Genomic DNA, 25528 nt, shown 5'->3' with positions numbered 1-25528 from the left:
AGGGCCACACGTTACATGATTGAGACAATGGAAAATGTTTTATACATTTCTGATAATACGAGTACCACCAAAAAAGGGGTATTATGTTCGGTGAGGGAAAAACTACCTGTAGTTTTCCTGAATCTGAGAAATAAAATGTGTGATGATGCGTGGGTTTCCCCCCGATAACAATTAATAATTTCTTAAAAAGTATTGGCTGCATACCCTTTCCCGCCAGAGGTTAGGATGCATTGGGAAACACCCCCTAGGGGGGATAAGGCGCTCACACGCTTGTAAGAACAAGGGCTCTACCCTCTCATGAGATGGCCGCCCTTAAGGATCCTGCTGATAGAAAGCAGGAGGGTATCCAAAAAAAGGTATTTACACACATACTGGTGTTATACTGCGACCAGCTATCGCCTCAGCCTGGAGGTGCAGTGCTGGGTTGGCATGGTCGGATTCCCTGACTGGAAATATTGATATCCTAGATAAGGATAGTATATTATTGCCTATAGAGCATTTAAAAGATGCATTTCTATATATGCATGATGCACAGCGGAATAATTGCCGACTGGCATCAAGTATAAGTGCGTTGTCCAATTCTACCAGTAAAATGGTCAGGTGATGCGGATTCCAAACGTCATTTGGAAGTATTGCCTTTGAAAGGGGACATTTGGGGTCGGTCTTTTAGACCTGGTGGCCACGGCAACAGCTGGGAAATCCACGTTTGTACCCCAGGTCGCCTCTCAAAATAAGACGCCGTATTATCAGGCGCAGTCCTTTGTTGGCAAGCGGACAAAAGGTTCCTCTTTTCTGCTCGTGACAGAGGGAGAGGAAAAAGGCTGCAGAGATCAGCCAGTTCCCAGGAACAGAAACCCTTTCCAGCCTCTGCCAAGCCCTCAGTATGACGCTAGGGCTTTACAAGCTCAGGCACGGTGGGGGCCCGTTCTCAATGAATTTCAGTGCGCAGTGGGCTCACTCGCAAGTAGACCCCTGGATCCTTCAGGTAATATCTCAGGGGTACATATTGGAATTCGAGACGTCTCCCCCTCGCCGTTTCCAAAAGTCGACTTTACCGACGTCTCCCTCTGACAGGGAGGCAGTTTTGGAAGCCATTCACAAGCTGTATTCCCAGCAGGTGATAATCAAGGTACCCCTCCTGCAACAGGGAACGTGGTATTATTCCACACTATTGTGGTACCGAAGCCAGACGGCTCGGTGAGACCGATTCTAAAATCTAAAATCTTTGAACACTTACATACAGAGGTTCAAATTCAAGATTGAGTCACTCAGAGCAGTGATTGCGAACCTGGAAGAAGGGGACTACATGATGTCTCGGGACATCAAGGATGCTTACCTTCATGTCAAAATTTACCCTTCTCACCAAGGGTACCTCAGGTTTATGGTACAGAACTGTCACTATCAGTTCAGACGCTGCCGTAGGGATGGTCCACGGCACCCCGGGTCTTTACCAAGGTAATGGCCGAAATGATGATGTTCCTTCGAAGGAAGGGAATTTTAGTTATCCCTTACTTGGACGATTCCCTGATAAGGGTAAGATCCAGGGAACAGTTGGAGGTCGGTGTAGCACTATCTCAGATAGTGTTGCGGCAGCACGATTGGATTCTCAATATTCCAAAATCGCAGCTGGTTCCGTCGACGTGTCTTCTGTTCCTAGGGATGATCCTGGACACAGTCCATAAAAAGGTGTTTCTCCCGGAGGAGAAAGCCAGGGAGTTATCCGAGCTAGTCAGGAACCTCCTCAAACCGAGCCAAGTCTCAGTGCATCAATGCACAAGGGTTCTGGGTAAAATGGGGGCTTCCTACGAAGCAATCCCATTCGGCAGATTCCACGCAAGAACTTTCCAGTGGGACCTGCTGGACAAATGGTCCGGGTCGCATCTTCAGATGCATCAGCGGATAACCCTGTCACCAAGGACAAGGGTGTCCCTCCTGTGGTGGTTGCAGAGTGCTCATCTTCTAGAGGGCCGCAGATTCGGCATTCAGGACTGGGTCCTGGTAACCACGGATGCCAGCCTGCGAGGCTGGGGAGCAGTCACACAGGGAAGGAATATCCAGGACTTATGGTCAAGCCTGGAGACATCACTTCACATAAATATCCTGAAGCTAAGGGACATTTACAATGCTCTAAGCTTAGCAAGACCTTTGCTTCAAGGACAGCCGGTGTTGATCCAGTCGGACAACATCACGGCAGTCACCCACGTAAACAGACAGGGTGGCACAAGAAGCAGAAGGGCAATGACAGAAGCTGCAAGGATTCTTCGCTGGGCGGAAAATCATGGGATAGCACTGTCAGCAGTATTCATTCCGGGAGTGGACAACTGGGAAGCAGACTTCCTCAGCACGACCTCCACCCGGGGAGAGTGGGGACTTCACCCAGAAGTCTTCCACAGGATTATAAACCGTTGGGAAAAACTCGACAGGTATTGCGCCAGGTCCAGGGACCCTCAGGCAATAGCTGTAGACGCTCTGGTAACACCGTGGGTGTACCAGTCAGGGTATGTGTTTCCTCCTTTGCCTCTCATACCCAAGGTACTGAGATTGATAAGATGGTGAGGAGTAAGCACTATATTCGTGGCTCCGGATTGGCCAAGAAGGACTTGGTAACCGGAACTTCAAGAGATGCTCACGGAGGATCCGTGGCCTCTACCTCTAAGAAGGGACCTGCTCCAGCAAGGACCCTGTCTGTTCCAAGACTTACCGCGGCTGCGTTTGACGGCATGGCGGTTGAACGCCGGATCCTGAAGGAAAAAGGGCATTCCGGATGAAGTCATCCCTATCCTGATCAAAGCCAGGAAGGATGTAACCGCAAAAACATTATCACCGCAATTGGCGAAAATATGTTGCGTGGTGCGAGGCCAGTAAGGCCCGACGGTGGAAATTCGACTGGGTCGATTCCTACATTTCCTGCAAACAGGAGTGTCTATGGGCCTGAAATTGGGGTCCATTAAGGTTCAAATTTCGGCCCTGTCAATTTTCTTCCAAAAAGAACTAGCTTCAGTCCCTGAAGTTCAGACGTTTGTAAAAGGGGTACTGCATATACAGCCTCCTTTTGTGCCTCCAGTGGCACTTGGGATCTCAATGTAGTTTTTTTTGGATTCCAAAAGTCACATTGGTTTGAACCACTTAAATCTGTGGAGTTAAAATATCTCACATGGAAAGTGGTCATGCTGTTGGCCCTGGCCTGGGCCTGGCGCGTGTCAGAATTGGCGGCTTTATCCTGTAAAAGCCCTTATCTGATTTTCCATTCGGACAGGGCGGAATTGAGGACTCGTCCTCAATTTCTCCCTAAGGTGTTTTCAGCATTTCACTTAAACCAACCTATTGTGGTGCCTGCGGCTACTAGGGCTTGGAGGATTCCAAGTTGCTGGACGTAGTCAGGGCCCTGAAAATATATGTTTCCAGGGCGGCTGGAGTCAGAAAATCTGACTCGCTGTTTATCCTGTATGCACCCAACAAGCTGGGTGCTCCTGCTTCTAAGCAGACGATTGCTCGTTGGATTTGTAGTACAATTCAGCTTGCACATTCTGTGGCAGGCCTGCCACAGCCAAAATCTGTAAAAGCTTTACAACTTTGCCGAGCAGCTACTTGGTCAGGGGCAAACACGTTTGCTAAATTCTACAAATTTGATACCCTGGCTGAGGAGGACCTGGAGTTCTCTCATTCGGTGCTGCAGAGTCATCCGCACTCTCCCGCCCGTTTGGGAGCTTTGGTATAATCCCCATGGTCCTTTTGGAGTCCCCAGCATCCACTAGGACGTTAGAGAAAATAAGAATTTACTTACCGATAATTCTATTTCTCATAGTCCGTAGTGGATGCTGGGCGCCCATCCCAAGTGCGGATTGTCTGCATTACTTGTACATAGTTATTGTTACAAAAATCGGGTTATTGTTGTTGTGAGCCATCTTTTCAGAGGCTCCTTCTGTTATCATGCTGTTAACTGGGTTCAGATCACAAGTTGTACGGTGTGATTGGTGTGGCTGGTAATGAGTCTTACCCGGGATTCAAAATCCTTCCTTATTGTGTACGCTCGTCCGGGCACAGTATCCTAACTGAGGCTTGGAGGAGGGTCATAGGGGGAGGAGCCAGTGCACACCAGCTAGTCCTAAAGCTTTTACTTTGTGCCCAGTCTCCTGCGGAGCCGCTATTCCCCATGGTCCTTTCGGAGTCCCCAGCATCCACTACGGACTATGAGAAATAGAATTATCGGTAAGTAAATTCTTATTTAAATGATTAATGAGAACTCCACCCTTGGAGTACATAGAGAATCAGATCTTCCTAGCAATCCAATGAAGTGCTTTTTGGTTAGCTTTTCTAATACATCTAGTATTTGGGGATTTTTATATGTCAGCTCTGAGAGAACAGATTACCTCATTCCTCTCCAGTTGCATCTCAACGACTACTGTACTTCAGTTTCCTTTCCTTACTGCCATCTTCAACAGTTAATCCTTTTGCTTTGTCCCTACAATACCTCTCTCTGAGAAAAAGCTTTAAGCCTGTTTTGTATATTTTGTATATCAGATATTTTCATTAAACTATAGCACTGCAGTTTTTAAAAACCATGTTTTCACAAGTGATTAACTAAGTTCCAGCAGCAAATTCCTTAAGGTAATATATTGTCATATATAATAAAATCTCTTAACAATATCAGGCTAAAAAGTAATTACACTTCTTTATTAGATTTTCACACAGCTGTCCTTAAAGATTTGGTTATTCAGGAACTGTTAGTTAGGATACGCTGAAAGGGTGATTAACCACTTGACTGGTACTAACATAACATATGAGATGCAACCGCAGCCAGGAGTGCATTAGCTGACCAGGTTGCATCTCATACGTTAGTGCCATCCTACTGCGTTCTCCTTGTGTAATGAAGGAAATACGTTCTGCACATGATTTCCTCCTCCTGTACAGGCCCTCTGGGAGTGATGTTGTGGTCTATGACTGCTGACATCACTCCCAAAATCGCATCCCAGGATGCCATGCGAACAGCACTCCGGGGCGTATGCCTAACCAGAAGTGCGAGGAGGGTAACATGATTTCCAACCAAGAAAAAATATGCTGTTCCCTACTGCAGCTGGCTGCCCTAATCTCCGCTGTACTCTACGACGACAGGGAGAGGGGCTATAACATTGGGGGGTGGGATTTTAAAAGGGGGGTCATCTTTTGGCACAAGATGGGGTGGGGGTGGGTTATGCTGCCCCATAAAAAATTTTTTTGGTTGGGGGGAATTTTTGAAAAATAAAAAATTTCATATATAGTGATTCAAGGGGAGGAGGGGATTATACTGGGGGACCGCTGACACTGGGGGTGAGGGTGAGTTCTCTGCCACAGGGATGTATTACAACTAGGTGGGTGAAGTTTGCTAATGCAGGGGACCTTATGCCACTGGGGTTGGGGTGCTATTTCTGTTAAGGAGTTATAAGTAAAATTACAATGGGGTCCTATGGACTCGGGGGTGGGAGTTGGTGGCGGATCTAGACTTTACATTTAGGGGGGTGGTTTAAGAATCCTGACTCCTCCCCTCTACTCAGAGCACCTCCCACTTAGTTATGCCCCTCCTATTTTCAGTATTGAAGAAAAATATATATATAATAAATAAATACACAGTGAGTGACACATTGTGTCTCGATGCCTTGCTTTCAGCTTCAGGTGCAGCGGCTGGCAGTGACGGTCTCACATTGACATTCTGAATCTGACACTAGTCAGACTGTCAGTCAATGCTGCTGCTGCTGCAAGATGATAATCATCACAACTGCAGCAGCCTTTCAATCAGGCTTTGGCTTAGAGGGCACTGAGTGCAATGACGCAGAACCATTTCTACACATGCACAGAACAGGTCCTGCACATGCGCAGTCCACAATACAGTTACGCACTGTGGACTTAAAATGACCAAGCTCCTGGAAGATTAGTGGAGTAAGAGCCGCTGGAAGATTAGTGGAGTACGAGCCGCTGGAAGATTAGTGGAGTAAGAGCCGCTGGAAGATTAGTGGAGTACGAGCTCCTGGAAGATTAGTGGAGTAAGAGCCGCTGGAAGATTAGTGGAGTACGAGCCGCTGGAATATTAGTGGAGTACGAGCCGCTGGAAGATTAGTGGAGTACGAGCCGCTGGAAGATTAGTGGAGTACGAGCCGCAGGAAGATTAGTGGAGTACGAGCCGCTGGAAGATTAGTGGAGTACGAGCTCCTGGAAGATTAGTGGAGTACGAGCCGCTGGAAGATTAGTGGAGTACGAGCCGCTGGAAGATTAGTGGAGTACGAGCCGCTGGAAGATTAGTGGAGTACGAGCCGCTGGAAGATTAGTGGAGTACGAGCCGCTGGAAGATTAGTGGAGTACGAGCCGCTGGAAGATTAGTGGAGTACGAGCCGCTGGAAGATTAGTGGAGTACGAGCCGCTGGAAGATTAGTGGAGTACGAGCCGCTGGAAGATTAGTGGAGTACGAGCTCCTGGAAGATTAGTGGAGTACGAGCCGCTGGAAGATTAGTGGAGTACGAGCCGCTGGAAGATTAGTGGAGTACGAGCCGCTGGAAGATTAGTGGCGTATGACAGGGGCACAGAAAACCGCCATTACTTGGGGCAAGTAGATTTTCTTCCATTTTTTAGCAGAGGTAGTGGAAGCAAGATAGCTACTGTAAGACTGATGGTTTCTATTCTTTTCTAGTGAAAAGTAAGGATGGAGATATGTACTGTGGAGTCTTCTATACTTTAAATTTCCGATATTTTTTCTTATATATTTCTCTTCAGTAAATCTAGTGGTTTAAACAGAGTGGGTTTTAATTCTAGGCAGAAAATAATCATAGCACAGAAAAATTAAATGTGGTGGCAAACATTCCAGTGAACAGTTTCATTCATCAGGAAGAACTCAGGAAAATGTCACTAACAATAAAGACACTGTTAAAATATTGATATCAACTTTATGTTTTGAGGCTCATGCTGAGTTGGCTATAAGTCTATTAGGTTAGGCAAAATATACAAATTTGTACTGTACATACCCAAAGAAAAATGACTGCTTACCTCCATACACAGATGTGATCTTCTTCCACTTAAAGGGCTCAGTTGACTAAGCAATAGATTTATGGTGGCATTTTTGCAATCCGTCGATTTACTATTGCCAAATCTGCCACAAATATTCAGAGAAAGCAAACTTTACAATAGAGTAGCACTGAATTTAATACCATAGCGCCATCCATGTTTTAGACCATAGATAGAATAGAATAGAATAAAAAAACTGGATTTATGAAGCATCTGTTTTGAAAACCGCCGTAAACAATACACCTACCTGTGGTAAATGAGATTGGGTGAAGCAGCCCACAGATCACCATGATATTTGCATGATTCGTTAGTGTAAAAATGATTGAAGTGGCAAAACTTTTTTATGCATGTCCCCTGGTCTAGAAACCACTGTAGTCTGTGGCAATTTCCTGTGGATTCTAATTGACAAAGAATCAGTGCCTTAGTAAATTTAGCCCAAAGAGTTGGAACACTGGTAGGGAGAGGCATGCAAAAGGCAACTGAATACACTAACAGTGTAACTGTGAACCAAGGGGGACATTCAGATCTATTTGCTGCTGTGCGTTTTCGCACAGCGGGCGATCAGATCCTAACAGCACATGCGTCTGAGCCGCAATGTGCACAATGGGCATCGGCGGTCAGCGCCAGGATGGTGCGAAGGATCTGTTTGCATGGGCGTACGCAAGGTGATTAAACAGGAAGAGGCCGTTTGTGGGTGGTGACTGACCGTTTACAGGGAGTGTCAGGAAAAATGCAGGCATGTCCATTAGTTTTCAGGGAGGGTGTGTGACGTCAGCTCCGGCTCCGATCAGCAGGATTCAATCGCACTGGAAGAGTAAGTCCTGGGCTGCGCAGAGACTGCACAAACTGATTTTAGCAGCTCTGCTAACACATAGGAATGCACACTAGCACAGCCAAAATACTCTTCCACTGTAGGCGGTGACTATCTGATCGCAGGACAGCAAAAAATGCTGCCCATCGATCAGATCCGAATGACCCCCCAAGGCAGACCTGCACTAAGACACGGAAAGTGTACACCTGCCATTAGCCATATACCTTGCCGGTACCTGTACGCTTGGTTCAAATTTACACTGATGATGAGGACAGACACCTGCACTAGGTATGTGCTTACAATTAGCTAATTGTGGATTTTGCTCTGAATCTGTCTTCCTTGCTCTTGCATAAAATTATATGATTTTGTGGGCAGATTTTTCAATTACATTTTTGGCAACTTTATTTATACACATGAAGGATGAGATAGGAACAGCAGGTAACTGTGCCTGTGCTTGTTAGGGTTAGCAGGCAAATTGTAGTTCTTTTACTTATACAGGTTCAGTGGTTTCGTCTAGAATGCCGTGTGGTCACATGTTTTATCTACTGTAGTCTCCTCTGTTTTGGGGGCTTGTGCAATGCCTCATTATGGCTGTATCCAGCTACATAACGTCAGCAGGAAATCATCACCGGGTTATAGTAGTATTAAACCAATCAACCCATGCCTATCCTTATTTCTGAAGTGCAGTTAGTTTGATTTTTGCCTGTGATCCCAGCTCTGTTTATATTTCTGCTGCCTAGGGCTGACCACTTACTGTGTACCCTAGCTCTGCATATTGTCTACTGTCTCGACTAGCTGTTGTCTATGTACACCTTCTCTGTTGGTATTGCATCCAGCACATCATCATTTGGTGCCATACTATTAGGACAGTCATCAGATATTATATAGTGGCACTGTGCCAGAGTCTACTGCACACACACAGATCTGCGGGAACATGGAGCCCTTCTACTCGTACAATATGACTGTTATTATACAATTATTGTATTCACTTGGTGTTCTACTGTCTATTGTAGTTCCTGAATTAAATTATTTGTACGTTATATCTATTTTGACTGGTGTCAGTGATTTAATTGTATGGAAACAGCACTTGGAGGGTGCTTTAGGTTTTAAGGGAGGGATTATTGACATTCTAAGCTGTGGAGTTTCACTTGTGCTTTCCAGTGTCAGTCTGGTACTATCTGGTTATAAGTGGCTACAATCACTAGTATAATGCAAGTAAGTGAGTAATGCGAATATGTGAGGTAGTATGTTGGACCCGTGCTTGCGCCCCAGCATCTCTGCATGTCATCACACAAGCAGACCGCAGACTACAATTCTCAGCAGCCTCTGCAGCTACTGAAGAAGTCACAAGGACACCACATGAGTGGCGTTGGGTGGTCAGGGCAGGAGAAGGGGAGTGTGAGATGGGGAGCAGTGAGAAGGTAGAGTAGATGCTGGAGGAAGGGGTCAGAATCTGAGCAGAGAGACAGACAGAAGCTGGAGAGGTTTAAGAGCAGAGAAAGGAATAAGTGAAGAGACAGGGTGGGCAGTAATAGAGTAGCAGAGGGGATTCAAAGAGAGATAATCAGCATTGCAGATTTATAAAAGTTTGCAAAGAGATTACATGGAGAGGGATAAAGTACCAATTAATAAGCTTCAAATGTGCCAGATTAAGGGAGGGATGAAGGGAATTCTGTACATGGGGTTCCCCGGCCAGGGCACACTGACATCACTAGCTTTCCCTCTTAAGCAGCAGCAGAACCAGCAGCCAGTATGTGAGAAGGACAGTATGCAGTGCAGGCAGAGACACAGAAATATTGTGTCTTATGAGCTACCGACAGAGCTTTCTGACCAGAGGAGAGAAAGGAGTGTGGATAGAGGTGTAAGTGACACAGTGATCCCAGCCTCTCCTCCTCCCTGACTGGGTGTCTGAGCCCTGTGTAAACTGTTAGGCAACTAAACCATTTGGGTCTAGAGATAGAGACACACACAGAGTCCTCCTGAGTCCGGTTCCAGTGTGTAAGTAGTACAGAGGCTGCTGTTATTCTTGATTGTGACAAGATAATTTATTTTATTTATCTATGTGTATTTTAAGGTTAACTTGTCTTTGTTTCACTACAAGAAAAGTTTATAAAATAGTTGTCTTTCAATTAAGTGAAGCTATTTATTAAACTATTAGTTAAAACTAATATACCACATTGGTTTAAATTTAATATACACAATCTACACCTCCCACCATGACCCATTCCAGGAGGGACAAAAGTTCAACACAGGTGATGCCAATCATATTTTAAGTGGAAAGTCCAGGTAGAAAGCATTTTGTCCCTCCTGGAATGGGACATGTTGGGAGTTATGCACAATTTAATATACATTCTCCACCTTCCATCGGGTCCCCCTTTTCTTAAGCACCCCGGGCACCCCCAAGGCTTAATCCGGCCCTGGTGCCCATGCATGCTGTAGTTGGTACGTCCTTAATTGCAGTTTCTCCATCTGGCCACAGCTTCCAATGCTTGTGACTCTGCTTCTGGGAATGCAGCAGCTTGCATTAACATGGCTGTGACACTCCCATAATACAATGACTGAATGGCCCATTTTCACATGCACAATTAGCTACCACCCAGTCACCGGCCATGAATGCCCATCACTTTTTCGTCACCTTTCTAATACTATCTGTACCAATTGCAACACCACCTACTGTATGTGCATACACTCTGTGTAATGTATGCGTTATAGAGGGCTTCCAAAATGTTTGCGCGTGTGCAGTTGCAAATAATTGAACTATGTGAACATCGGCATCGCATTTGGAATCAGGCCCAATAAGTACTAATAGTTCCCATCATTTGAAAGGGTGGAATCGTCTCTATAATGGGAGCCCTTTAATTATTGGTAGCCAGGAGAGATTTTCCATCAGGCCTGGACTACATCACTTTTCTGTAGTGTAGGGGGATATGGTCTGGTGAGCAGTGTGTCACCCAGCATTAGCTTTTATGTGGGGACTCTGAATTTAAAACAAGGGTACCCAACATTTCTATGTTAAATGATGGAGGAGATAGATGGACTTAAAATCCCTCCCTCCACCATTTTCATTCATTTCAAACTTTTTGTAAGGGGAACTATACCTCGGACCCTCACACATCATCTTAAGCAAAGGGGTTAATTTCTTTTTGAAGACTTACTCACTGTGTGGAGTTTATGATAGATTAAATAATTTATTTTAAATGACAGAAGATATATTTATTGTAGGATCAATAAGAGCCAATATTTATTCATAGATGTAATTAGTTGATTTGCTAATCTAATTATGTCTCTTTAAGACAGAATTGATTCAAATTCTGTCTTTACACTCCTTGATAAATAAAAATTTCAGTAGTAACTACACAGAGTTCATTTCTCCACTACCTGTGTGTTACACTAGGGGGTATATTTACTAAGGTACGTATTTGTTGCGATTTGGTGGGAGTTTCATCTCGATTAGTATTGGTCGTGTTTTTTTTTTGCAACTTTTTGATTTTTGTTCATGTAATTTACTAAGCCTCCGAGTTGAAGTAATTCGTGTTTTCCGATGTCGATGCTATTCATATTGTCGGGCAATGTTTTACGGAAGTGATTAGTAAAACACTGCCGGACTTAACACAATGAATTCAATCCGGATCAGTGAGATCTGTGCAGGGCTTCATTGTGTACATTATAATAAGTGTTGAAAGTGTTAACAATATTAAAAAAATTTGCGTGGGGTCCCCCCTCCTAAGCATAACCAGACTCAGGCTCTTTGAGCCGGTTCTGGTTGTAAAAATACAGGGGAAAAATGCGTAGAGTCCCCCCCATATTTAAACAACAAGCACCAGGCTCTGCGTTCAGCCTTGGTTAAAAAAATACGGGGGACCTACTTTTTGGATGCGTATTCTGCACGGATCAGTGAGAAGGGGTGTGAAAGTGTTAAAAATCACAGAAAAAAATTGCGTGGGCTCTGCGCCCAGTCCTAGTTCAAAAAATATGGGGGACAAAATATGTAGGGGTCCCCTGTATTTTTTAAACCAGCACCGGGCTCCACTAGCCAGAGAGATAATGTCACAGCCGGGGACACTTTTATACTGGTCCCTGCGGCCGTGGCATTACCCCCCCAACTAGTCAACTCTGGCCGGGGTTCCCTGGAGGAGTAGGGACCCCTTAAATCAAGGGGTCCCTCCCCTCCAGGCACCCAAGGACCAGGGGTGAAGCCCGAGGCTGTCCCCCCATCCGTGGATGGTGGATGGGAGGCTGATAGTCTTTGTGTAAAAATAAAGAATATTGTTTGTTGTAGTAGAACTACAAGTCCCAGCAAGCCTCCCCTGCAAGCGGGTACTTGGAGAACCACAAGTACCAGCAAGCGGGGAAATAACTGGCCCGCTGGTACCTATAGTTCTACTACAAAAAAATACCCCCAAAAAAACACAAGACACACTTTGAAATTACAATTTTAATTACACACACACACTGACATACTTACCTACATCCAACGCTGCTTCACGTCTACTTGCCCAGTAGAATCCACAGGGTACCTTGAAAAATAACATTATACTTACAACCAATCCATTGTAGATCTGTCCTCTTCTTTCTCGACGTAATCCAGGGACTTGATTAAAATAATAAACCGAAAAACCCGAACCACGCTACTAAAGGTGTTCCATGTTTACACATGGAACCCCTTTCCCCGAATGGCGGGACCCCCCGTGACTTCTGTCAGTGAAGGTCCCACCAGCCAATCAGGGAGCGCCACATCATGGCACTCTCCTGATTAGCTGTGCACTCCTGGCGTGTCAATCAGGAGGAGCGCACTGGCTAGAATGGGGCTTAGCGCAGCTCCATTCTACCCAATGATGGGAACTTTACGGTCGTGGTTAGAGTGACCCCAATTAACTTCACGGTTAACCTCAGATCAGCAGGCCCATTATTTCCCCACATGCTGGTACTTGTAGTTGTAGTTCTACTACAAAAAACAATATTCTTTATTTTTGCACAAAGGCTATCAGCCTCCCATCCACCGTCCACGGATGGGGGGGACCGCCTCGGGCTTCACCCCTGGTCCTTGGGTGCCTGGAGGAGGAGGGACCCCTTGATTTAAGGGGTCCCCACTCCTCCAGGGAACCCCGGCCAGGGGTGACTAGTTGGGGGGGGTAATGCCACGGCCGCAGGGACCAGTATAAAAGTGTCCCTCGGCTGTGGCATTATCTCTCTGGCTAGTGGAGCCCGGAGCTGGTTTAAAAAATACGGGGGACCCCTACATCTTTTGTCCCCCATATTTTTTGAAGCAGGACTGGACGCAGAGCCCAGTGCTGGTTGTTTAAATATGGGGGGGGACACTACGCATTTTGTCCCCTGTATTTTTACAACCAGTACCGGCTCAAAGAGCCCGAGGCTGGTTATGTTTAGGAGGGGGGACCCCCACACTATTTTTTTCTGTGATTTTTGACATTTTCACACCCCTTCTCACTTATCCATGCATGCCTATCAGAATACTTATCCAAAAAGCAGGTCTATTTGAAAACTGCTTTTTTTTACGAATTCGAACATTTACCAGCAGTGTTTGGCTATTTCCGGCAGTGATTGTGAATACGAATTTTTAGTAAATTACCAAGTTGTATAAAATAACAGGAGTGTTTGACCAATGGTGTATTCAATCATATTTGTGAACTCTGTTGTTAAAACAAATATGAATGCCCTCATCACTGCCGAGATTTGTGTTTAGTAAATTCCCGAGATAACTCTTTGAAAAAAAAAAAAACCTTGGCCAAAATCGGGACCTTAGTAAATATACCCCCAGGTCTTCAGGACACTGGGGGTAATTCCAAGTTGATCGCAGCAGGACATTTATTAGCAGTTGGGCAAAACCATATGCACTGCAGGGGGGGGGGGGCAGATATAACATTTGCAGAGACAGTTAGATTTGGGTGGGTTATTTTGTTTCTGTGCAGGGTAAATACTGGATGCTTTATTTTTACACTGCAAATTAGATTGCAGATTGAACTCACCACACCCAAATCTAACTCTCTCTGCGCATGATATATCTGCCCCACCTGCAGTGCACATGGTTTTGCCCAACTGCTAAAAAATTTCCTGCTGCGATCAACTTGGAATTACCCCCACTGTCCTTTCCTGGTTCTAATCCTAATAGAATATAACCTGAGAAAAGTGCACAGTGAAACATAAAGTGCAGCTAGAATCAGTGCAAAAGAATGTATATCCAACATATAATCAAAATGACAGTAAAACAATAAAGGGTTGCACAGAAGTACAAGCGCTCTCTATGTAACACGTATACATAAGCACCAAATGTGGCACTTATCCCAAGAGTGAGTAATACATACAGATGAAATAAACAATAGTCACAGTTGGATATTTATTAATTGGTTCTTTTCAATCAGATTTAGTTGAAGACAAGTCAGTGTACAGCAATTAAGCACAGGATTTCATTTCCCTTTTTGTCTACCTTTTTGATGAAGAACACACTGCTTTTTCAACCTTGATATATCTGAAAAAAGTGTCTTCCTTCCCTTATGCACTTGTATAGCTGAAGTTTACTCTAACTGACCATCGGAACCCCTCTGCCAGGTCCAGGAAGTCTACATCCAATGACGCAGACGCAGATGCTTGGAATGGCACACTTACAAAACTGGGGAAGACATGCCCCCGTTTTGTAGAAAGGCCCCAATTGCCTCCCCTACTGAGGAATGTGCAAGGAGCAGTGGGTTAGGATGATAGCTGGTTGGCATTGATAAAGAGGTGGTCTTGAGAGCCTGTTTAAAGTTTGAAGGCAGAGAGTCTGATAGGGAGAGCGAGAGAAGTACTGAGGTAGGGCAGCTTTAGCGACATACAGAATTGTATGGGGGAGTTGGCAGGAGAGGTGGTATGCTTTTGTAGACCGAAGTGGGCCGGCCAAAGTTTGAAGGGAGATTAGGTCACAGATATAAATGGGAGAAGATTGGATGAGTGCTTTGTAAAAGAGTGTGAGAAGCTTTTGAATTGAGGTCTGAAGAGAAAGGAGGGCCAGTATAGGGTGAGGCAGATGTAGTACATTTGAGAGGAAGGTAAGCAGCATTAAGGACAGAGTGGAATATAGAGAGGTGGGAGTTAGGGAGGCCAGTTACAAATGTGGGAGTATTCACCCTTGCCGCAAACAGATTGCTGGGGTGAAATTGCAATGATTGCGACTGGCCGCTTGCAACCTGTTCACGAAAGCATACACTTCATGTAATCCTATGGATTGCGGATGCGTGTACAATGCCCACACACACTGGGCATGGTAGTCGTGGCAAATGGCGCATGATTATTTGACTATCAGCAAGTATGAATGCGGGCAAATCTGTAGAAGGAGGTTACAATAGTCCAATCTGGAGATGACCAGAGAGTAGATGAGGGTCTTAGTTAGAGTGAGAAAGGGTCTGATCCTAGAAATACTTCTGAGATTGAAATGGTAGGTCTGTGAGAGGTACTGAAAGTGTGGTTTGAAGGAGAGGGAGGATTCATGGATAACTCCAAGACAGTGCACTTGGAATAGAGGTGATGGTTGTGCTGTCAATAGATAATGAAACTGAGGGATGTGAGGTTATGCAGGAGGGTGAGAAGGTGATGAGGTCAGTCTTAGAGATGTTAAGTTTAAGAAAGCGCTGGTACATTTAGAAAGAAATAGCAGAGACAGTTGGAGATACAAGTGAGAAGAGAGGGGGAGAGGTCAGGGGAGGAAAGGGAGATCTGAGTGTCATCAGCAGAGAGATGATATTGTAGGGTGAAAGAGCTGATGAACGCACTTACAGAGAACATGTATAGAGAAAATAGGAGAGGTCCCAGAACAGAACCTTGGGGGACACCTACCATTATTGGAAGTGGGTGGGTAGTGGAGTCATGAGAAGAGATGGAAAAAGAGCAATCAGAGATGTAGGAAGACAGCTGGGAGAGGGCAGGAGATCTGCAAAAAATATCAGTTTCAATCAATAATCTCCATCAGTGGTATTCTCTTCTAATTGTAACGTTCAGTAATTGCCCTATAGTTTTACTTTAAAATATGTTAGCTTAGGCTTAGGGTTGGCCAGCAATCATCAATAATTAGTAACCATTGATGGTCTGATGCGGAAATCTTTGATAGGGACCTACTAGTGGTGAACATCAGTTGGGAACCCCAGATGGTTTGTGCTGGTTGCTGTTAGTGATGGCTGTTCATGCCGCGCATCTGCGCCTGTGAAGAGCTAAAGCATTCATGACTTGACCATCAATGTTTTTTTTCCATCTAATGTCATCCCTAGTATGCCTGTAGTTGGAAAGCTGCAGTTCAAAAATGCCTCAATTTTCAACTGGCTTATCAGTTTTCAGTGGCATACATCTACGTAATAAAACACACAGCTTTAATTTAAATTACATACCAAAAACACTGTTGGTATATAGCCGAACTACATTTTACTTTGTTCTACTGTTTTATTGAAGACACGCTCAAAAAAAAATGGACATGTAAAATGAAAGGGAAAAAAACAGCAAATAATTGACAGTACTTTGAAATTCACATCACCTTGGTTTCTTTTAAGTTATGTGACTGATGTGATTAAATGCAAATACTGTATTGGTGCAGTAACTGTGAGGATTAAAATATATTCCATATATACTTTGTAAAACTGATGAAAGTAATTTTTTTATTTTTTTATTTTTTACATTAGCTGAGAAGCTAAGAAATATCTTCTACTACACTCATTACTATATAATCAATATAAACACAATTGTAGTATTTAAATCTGCCCCCACATACACTGATTCATATTAGCGGTGTCGCTATTTTATATCTAATTTTCTGCAAATTGTTGAGTGTGTAGGCCAATCCCTGTTTTGAATTGATAATACAGGACTGGCAGAAAGTGCTGTTTTATAAAGACAGTAATAATTAGACATTGTTTAGTATTCACTGATTATATTTATTAAGAACCATCAAATATGTAATCTGCAATTCCCACAAGAATCTATGGGTGCTAGTGCAGCTGTTGCTGGGTGTAGATTATTGTCTATGAAGGGGAACCAGAGGAAGCCTAGTTTCCATCAATTGTCTTTCAAATAATCATGTGAAAGTGAAACAAGTATGACAGCCATCATTCTGTTGCACAGCGGATCATCAAAGCTACAGTATGGCAGCCATGTTGGCATTTGATTTGTCCAATATCTGCAATAAGCACAACAGGTTTCAGCCAATTAGTAGTCCAAATTCCATCTCAATTCCATTTTTCTCAAACAGCAATCCCACAGCTATATAAGGAGGTGAAAGTCATTACTTCCCTTGAAAAAACAATTGTATCCACTGTCAACCTCACCAGGGAAGTGTGGACAAGCGGACCTGGTCAAACAAGAGATACATGACTGTGACAGCCCACTGTTTAATTGTATTGCCCTCAGCAGCAGCAGTAGCAGCATCATCATACTCATACAACACCTACTCATTCACAGGCAGGCTACTTTATGCAGTGATGGCTTGATAAAGACATATCCATGTAAACTTGTTGCATAAACTTCAGAATGTTATATTCAAATGGCACACCCTGCTAAAACTCTCTCCCAATATTGAGCATGCAATTCAAACTGGGATTTTTTAAAGCATTCCATAGTTTGCTCACACAATCATCTTGGTGGTTCAGAATTCTTTAAAAAAATAGAGGTCTGTGCAGGAGATGCTCTCCATGGCCCATAGAATTTGGGGGCATTTTCTGCATTCTGCAAGGCCCTGTAGAAAAAAATATGAACCAAAGTAAGAAGCATTAAAGAAGTGTAATTCCACACTTCTGTGCTTGAGCAACTCAAGGAACAGCAGCAAGCCTTCAAGAACTATACATCTATCCATGATATTGTTGGAAATAAAATCTTTCTGTGATACTGTCTGGGGATCAGATGAGGATGATCGTCAGTCCTATATGGGATATCTATTTCTATTGGCAGGTGCAACAATAAGCTGGTCAAGTAGAAAGCAATGCACTGTAGCCCTATCCACCACTGAGTCAAAGTACATGGCACTAACAGAATCAGCACAGGAAGCATTACACCTTAAACAGACATTGTTTGAGCTGAGTCTTTTGAACAAGATGACATCATTAACATGGAGTGTGACAACAAAGATATCATTAATATGTCTTATAGCTCCAAGCTCCATGAACAGCCCAAGCACATTGAGATTAGACACCACTTTGTATGTGAACTTGTGGAGAATGTATCCATAGCTGTGATCTACAGTATATAGCAAGTGAGAAGAATCCTGCTGATAATCTCACAAAGGGAGTTACGTCAGAGTTACTGGTCTCATATCAAAAGAAAGGTGGACTGGAATATTGTTGACATATTTGTATGTTATTTCTTGTTTAATCCTACTCAGTGCCAGATTAAGGTCCACATGGGCCTGGAGCTGAGATTTAGAAAGGAACTATTATGACACACCACCGTACAGTGCTACCTTCCCACACCACACTACTGTGCTACCTTCCTATAACACATTACAGTGCTACCTTCCCACACCACATTACTGAGCTACCTTCCCACACCATCGTACCGCGCTACCTTCCCACACCGCCATACTGCACTACCTTCACGCACCACATTACTGTGCTACCTTCCCACACACCGTACTGCGCTACCTTCCCATACCACCATACTGCACTACCTCCACGCACCACACTACAGTGCTACCTTCCTGCACCATATTACTGTGCTACCTTCCTGCACCATCCTACTGCACTACCTTCTCACACCACATTACTACACTACCTTCCCACACCACATTACTGCGCTACCTTCCCGCAACACCGTACTCCGCTACCATCCTGCACCACCGTACAGCGCTACCTTCCCATACCACATTACTGCGCTACCTTCCTGCACCACATTACTGTGCTACCTTCCTGCACCACATTACTGCGCTACATTCCCACACTACATTACTGCGCTACATTACCACACCATATTACTGCATGACATTCCCACCCCAGGGACATGCAGTGATCTTAATGGCTCAGGAGGCACTGGCTAGCCCTAAAGCCAGATTTACATGCAATATATAAAGGGTACATCTCTGCATTATAGTCAGGTGCAGCAGTATAAACTCCTGAATTTTGGTGAGTTTTGATCAGGGTAAATGTATGGAGGAGAAGTAGCATCAGCGCACGTTATGTGCACTGATACCGCTTCTCCCCCACGTATTACACTAGCGGTGTGGGTTCAGTAACAGGGATGATATGTGCCCATGTCCATAGCGGCACTGCTATCTATAAGATAGCACACCAATATGATTAGGCATTGTGTAAATGGTCAGCATTGCTGACGGTTCCAATACCTGCAGCTATTGATTTTGACAGTTGCAGGTGTCGATGCCTAATCTCTACAGCAGGGGCAGAGCAGTCCCTGGCTATGGCAGGTGCCGGCTCCGGCTTGCACAGGGGATATCATATGAGTACAATATCCCGAACATGCACAGTTGATCTGGCTGGCCAGGGAGACACATCTCATCAGCACTAAACTGAAGCGCGGTGTGCTTAGCGGGGCAACACCGGAAGGCGGATGTTTTTACTCCCCAGCTCCAACAGACAAGATGTTCTTACATCTTTTCAATGTCCCTTCCTGCTTCACCATGGTAATGAGGAGAAGCAGGAAGTGTTATAGTAGCACGACCGTGCCACTATAATGCATTTACCCCTAAGTTCAGGGTCATCTGAGAATCCCTGAACAACGTAGTACCAGGAAAGATGGCTCCGGTTGGCGAATCATCCCGCAATTTTAGGTTCTGCAGAGTGGCTATCATTATCCACACAGTGAGATTTGTAACAGTCATGTTGTGAATGTGCAAAGTCACATTGTGACATTGTAGATCAACTACCACAATGTAATATTTTTTTACAAATGTACCTGCAGGGATAATACTTGACACGAGTCTGGATTGCTGCTAATTTTTTTTCCCCATTGTATAAATATTACGCATAAAAAAACCTAGAAATACATTGTGGATTAACCCCTTGTGTTCCCAGCACACCAAGCTGTACCTGTACCAAGACATGAAAGACTATATATATATATATATATATATATATATATATATATAAAATAGAAATCCAGAGGTCTTAGTTACATACATTTGCAAATATATGATAAAGCCACCACACCCTGACAAGGCTCCTCTGATGCTGGTGGTCCCTAACTCTAGGTCTGAGCCTGGGGTGCAAACCAGCAAAGGCCAGCTACCCCAGGGCAGCACAATACGAGAAGGTAAAGTGTTAGTACGTGTTAATAAAATCTTTTATTAACATGTACTAACACTTTACCTTCTTGCAGTCAGTTATTAGAGAGAAAATGTATTCATTATATTGCGTAAGTAATGAAGGGAAGAATACTGAATAGGGCGTTATGTGCACTCTGATGTAAATTATTTTATATGTGGTTTCCTTTATAGAGATTAGGCACACTTTCTTTTCTATGTGATATACTGTATACTAAGAACTTTATATATTGACATCCTCTATTTAGGATAATGTGTACACTAATTATATTTGGAAGAGCATTAAAACATTTTAAGGATTTATGTGCAACATGATTGTAGACAAACGCTTGCTAACAAATATCCTGCTTTCTTTTAGAATTGCAAGCACAATACCTATGGCCGATTCTGTGATTACTGTCTGCCAGGCTTCTATGGCTTTCCAGCTAACGGCACAGAAGGAGACTGCCTGCCATGTTCTTGTCCTATGACGATAAAATCTAACAAGTAGGTGTTGAAGCACGGCAAACCGTACATTTAAATAGTTGTGCAGTATAATAATTGTGCAGCACATGCCTTATTAACAACTTAAATAACCCATTTAATTTAATTAAATCTAAATGTATGCATCACATAGGGGAACATGCTGGAAAAAGTTACAACAGTATACAGTATTGCTTTTATCCTACTTTATTATGAATTGAATTCTGAGGCCACTTATGAGCGGAGAGGGTCCATGTGCAGGCTCCATGAGGGCCCCCTCCTCTCTGACAGTGCAGTAGACTGGTTTTGTGCCAGAGTCTACTGAGCATCTGCAGGTCTCCAGGAACATGGTGCCCGTGCTATGTTTCCAGAGAATTCTTTACTGCATGATGTCCATTTTCCCGGAGAATTCTGTCTGTAGCACAGCACCGGACAATGGGGGTCATTCCGACCCGATCGCTCGCTGCAGTTTATCGTAGTGCAGCGTTCGGTTTGGAACTGCGCATGCGCCAGCGCCACAGTGCGCCGGTGCCTGCCGGACGGCCGAAGGCCGTTGTTCCCTAACGATCGCCTCTGCCTGATTGACAAGCCGGGGGGGGGGGGTGGCACGGCAGCACTTGACCGCCATTTTAGGGGCACGGTCTGGCCAACACAGGCATGGCCGGACCGTGCGGGGGGCAGGTCGCAGCGGCTGTGTGACGTCACATGCATCCGCTGCGACCAGGGGCAGCAAAGAGGTTCTCCCGGCCAGCCGCAGGAGCTGTGCTGGCCGGGAGTTACTCCTCAAATGCAAAAACAGCTATGATCAACTCGGAATGACCCCCAATGAGGGACTCCGGAGGTGTAAGTATAATTATGGGTGCAAAGTGTGCACCCATAATTGATATGCCAATGATTGAATTGTTGTTTATTTCAAGCCAGAAAGATTAGTTACTAAGGACAAATATTCTTTAATATGAATCTTTATAAATAGTATTAAAAATGCTTTATGAAGGATACAAAGTATAATAGTTACTGTAATATATAATTGTATCTGATTTACTTATTTGTAACATGTGTTCCACATCATTTTTCAAATGACTGAAGGGCGATTGTTCTTGACAAGCAAAAATCCAGGAATATGTTTTTTTTAATTTACATAAGCAGTACAGTCACAACTATGGAACACCTACCACTCTACCAGATATATAGCTGTATTTTCTTCCACATTGTATAGTATACTAGCAATGTTAACTATACTCAGTAATGACAAATATATTTATACAATAAATGTTCTGCACAGTATTCAGCTCCACTGCCAGCATGTGATATACAGAAGTACCAACACATTCCATCCAAGGTCCAAAATATTATAGTATACTCTGCGTTGTATCATTTTAACTTCTCAGTCAATAATCACAAAGCAACTCAAAAAGGCAATATTATTAAAGATACAACATGACATGTTGGTTATATTTTCTAATCCAATAAACTGAGTTTTGCCTATTAATATAACTGCTATTGAAATCCCTGAGGTCAAGTTTCTGAAAATATTGACAAATCATTCCTTGATATATACTGTAAACCCCCAACATGTGCCTAATGTAACAGGTACCGTGCCTGGGAAATAATTGCAGTCCAATTGCTATCATTTAGCAGGATTTTGTCAAAATCCACTCAGACCTGCTTTAAGTATTGCCTGATGTCCAACATCTGCTGGCCAACAGAGGTTACAATTATCTAATCTTATAAAATGTGTATTTAATACTTTATATTATTTCATTCACAGAGTCAGGAGGCAACAGCCACACTTTACAGCAGCCTGAACTTGTACAAAAGTGCTTGTAGCCCCATAAGGCTGCGGGCACTTTTGAGCAAATTCGGGCTGAAATCAGGCCGCAAGGGGTCCGCATTCGGGTACCATTGCAAGCGTTAAAATGCTACGTCAACTCACACCATTTGCACATAATTTGATTGTCCCCACAGAATTCATGAACTAGATAGTTTTTAATGCCCTCTGTAGGAATGTATGTTTAATATACAGTGCTGTATGTATGATAATCAGCCCTATCAGAGCCATAACAGGTATAGACGTATGTTTTTCAGTTTACCAATAAATGGAATTAGTAGAATCACAGGTGCCTTTTGCCATTTTCACTTATTTAAAATCCTTACATATGTTTATGATAATATTTGTGTGTTCACATATTGCTGTTTATAAGGCATTGTATTGTATAGCTCTCCACAGAACATAGAATGCCATCTGTAGCTTATAAAATTTGACTGTAACACATCAAAGATATTAATTCCAGATCATTTTTAGATTTTAATCAGTGGGATGTCCTACAGAATATATGTTTTCTTCCTTCTCGTTACCTGCCATTAATACAGCACGTCAGGTTAATATATTGTTGAATGAAGATATTTTCTCTGTTTTGATCCTGAGCTAGTTGCCAGGTTTCCCATTAAAAATTGATTTACAACAGACATCAGAGTAGACATATTGTGGAGAAGTGACTGAAAACATGTTTGATTTATTTTTGCATCTAATGATTTTTCAAAATTTACTTACCCAAACAAAATGACTAAACCAGTGGATTATGAATAATAAATAGTGCAGGAAATATTATCCAAAAAGAGCAAACATTTATTTTCCATTATTGTGCTTGTCAAACATAAATGGATGGATTTACATCCCAGGCACTGCTGAAAGGTTATTCTGACCTCCCTTTTTAGTAAAAAGTCCAGCTGCAGGTCACCACAGAAATCTTAGTGACCATAGTAAATGATTGCATATAACATCTAGTACTGTAATTATGTAAATACAGTGCATACTGTATGCGCAAACATAAAACTGTTAAGCTAACTATTCAAAACAGGTTGGGATTGAAATGCCGAAGGTCGGGATGCCATCAATCAGAATACAGACTGCGGCATCCTGGTGTTAAAAACCCCGCAGGGGGGAGGTAAGCATACTCACCACCCCCCAACAGCCCCTAACCCTCCCTTCTATCAGCCTAAAACTAACCTCTCCCCCCATCCCTGCAGCCTAACCCTCCCTAGTGGTGCCTAAACCTGACCCTCCCTCCCCGCAGCCTAACACCCCCCCCCCCTTCTGCAGCTTACCTCTCAGTTGGTCAGGCACATGCTTGATCAGGATTTCTGCGCCAGGCTTGTGACCACATTCAGGATGTTGGCGTCAGCATTCCGAGTAGTGTCAGGATTTCAGTGTCAGTATTGACTGCTGGGATCCTTACCGGATCCTGTCTAAAACATATACCCTAAATGCAATACACTAAATGAACTGGCGCATCGTGCTGTGTGTATGGGTGGTCATCCGACTGCCCGTACACTTGCTGCAGATGCCGGCGGTGACTGACAGCTGAACTGGGTGGGCGCATGTAAACGCTCGACCAGTTCCTGTCGTCAGTCCTGACTGATCGGGAAGTGTGTATGCTCAACACACTGCCTGGTCTGTCTGTAGATATATCTGCAGATCAATTGATCTGCAGATATATCTACCAGTGTGTACCCAGCATTAAGTATTACCAAGCACATACTGCAAACAAAATGAGAAAGTTCACTAGATGAAGGTGAAAAGAAGTGTGCCTAGAGTAGAGACATACTGTATAGAGTACATGGCCACTTCTGGAGTATCTTACAGATGGTACTGTAGGACAAATGGTTACTAATGTTAGAAATATTGAGGTATTATACTTTACTGATCTCTAGCATTGCACAGTATTGTTTCACAACTTCCTCTGCTTAGTAGAAATCTGACCCCCAGTGTTATACAAGGAATGGTGGATCAATACATTGTGCTAGGCTGTGGCCTACAAAACAGAATACTGACTAATGTACAGTAGGTCCTACTATGAGGGGTCCTATTTTCCCCACAGTACAGAGAAATAGCGCCAACAGACTGTTCATCAGTATTTTGTTCTATAGAAATGACTATTTGATAATCTTTCTCAGATTTAACAATGCAGCTATTGATCGAGTATTGCATTCAGTTATCAGTGATGTGTACATTACCAATAATTACAAATTACAATACAGCAAAATTGCAGATTGTTAGAGCTTGGGAGGTATTGGAATGAAGGTCACTCATTTAATTGGCCCCTGAAAATGTAGAGTCATATATTTTGCATTTATGCACTTACAGTATTTTGTAAAAAAATATGTTGAAGAGAATACAGCGTAAACTTTCATTTGAACAATTTATAACTTGCATATGAAAAAAGACTTTAAAACGGCAACAAACATTACATACAAAACACGCCTGTTATTTTATTAAATATAATCGTCCTTTTAAATCCTGCAGCCAAAACTGCAGAAAATGCAGGAGCTTTGAAAAGTGACCCTTAATAAATGTAGCTCTTTCAAACATGAAATTGCAGCCACAATCACTATATTGCTTACTTTGTTTTTACTTCGATAAGGGTGAAAAACATTTGTTTATCAGTAAATTACTAAAAAGAATTGGGACTACTTCTCAATGTGAAAGAAGCTACAGTATTGTTCCTTTTTATTGAAGCTCAATTACAGAAAACACAGAGTATATTTGTCACAGACCTCCGGCACAGACAAGCAGCTGTACATTCCTGCTTTTTAGCTGGTGAACAGGATCTGTGACAGTCTAAAGTAAGCTCCACCATAACATACCATTGGGATGCTGCCACTCACTGTACTATCTCCAGTGTCGGCAGAAATAGTAAAGTCATTCCAGTGGCCATTGGCTGGAGCCAGAGCTAAATGTGTGTGTCTAAGGCAGAAAGGGTATTCCTGGGGACTATATTCCTAGAGTAATGAGCATTGAAAAATCTGTGCAACTATGATGCTAATTTTTATGTTTTTCTTTTTCGTTCTCCCTTATCTCACCTGTCAACAACGAAGTTTTAGTCCAACATGTCACCTGGACCCAGTACGTGGATTAATTTGTGATGCCTGTGCTACAGGATATACAGGGCAGCGTTGTGAACGGTAAGTTTAAATCATATTGAAAC

At 43.4% G+C, this 25528-nt stretch overlaps 1 protein-coding gene across 8 annotated transcripts in view; it reads left to right on the top strand.

Moving 5' to 3' along the window:
• The window catches only part of LAMA2 (laminin subunit alpha 2), a 1276598-nt gene that overhangs the window by 640672 nt on the left and 610398 nt on the right, over nucleotides 1-25528 (top strand). For all 8 annotated transcript variants that reach the window (XM_063917336.1, XM_063917337.1, XM_063917331.1 and 5 more), the window contains 2 exons: nucleotides 20440-20567; nucleotides 25419-25505. In XM_063917336.1, coding sequence (XP_063773406.1) covers nucleotides 20440-20567; nucleotides 25419-25505 — 215 coding nt within the window. The remainder of the gene's footprint in view (nucleotides 1-20439; nucleotides 20568-25418; nucleotides 25506-25528) is intronic.

This window comes from Pseudophryne corroboree, chromosome 4 (genome assembly GCF_028390025.1).
Source record: "Pseudophryne corroboree isolate aPseCor3 chromosome 4, aPseCor3.hap2, whole genome shotgun sequence".
In the NCBI taxonomy this organism is placed as follows: Eukaryota; Metazoa; Chordata; class Amphibia; order Anura; family Myobatrachidae; genus Pseudophryne; species Pseudophryne corroboree.
Note: the sequence above shows the minus strand (reverse complement) of the source record. Positions and strands in the feature narration are given on the sequence as shown.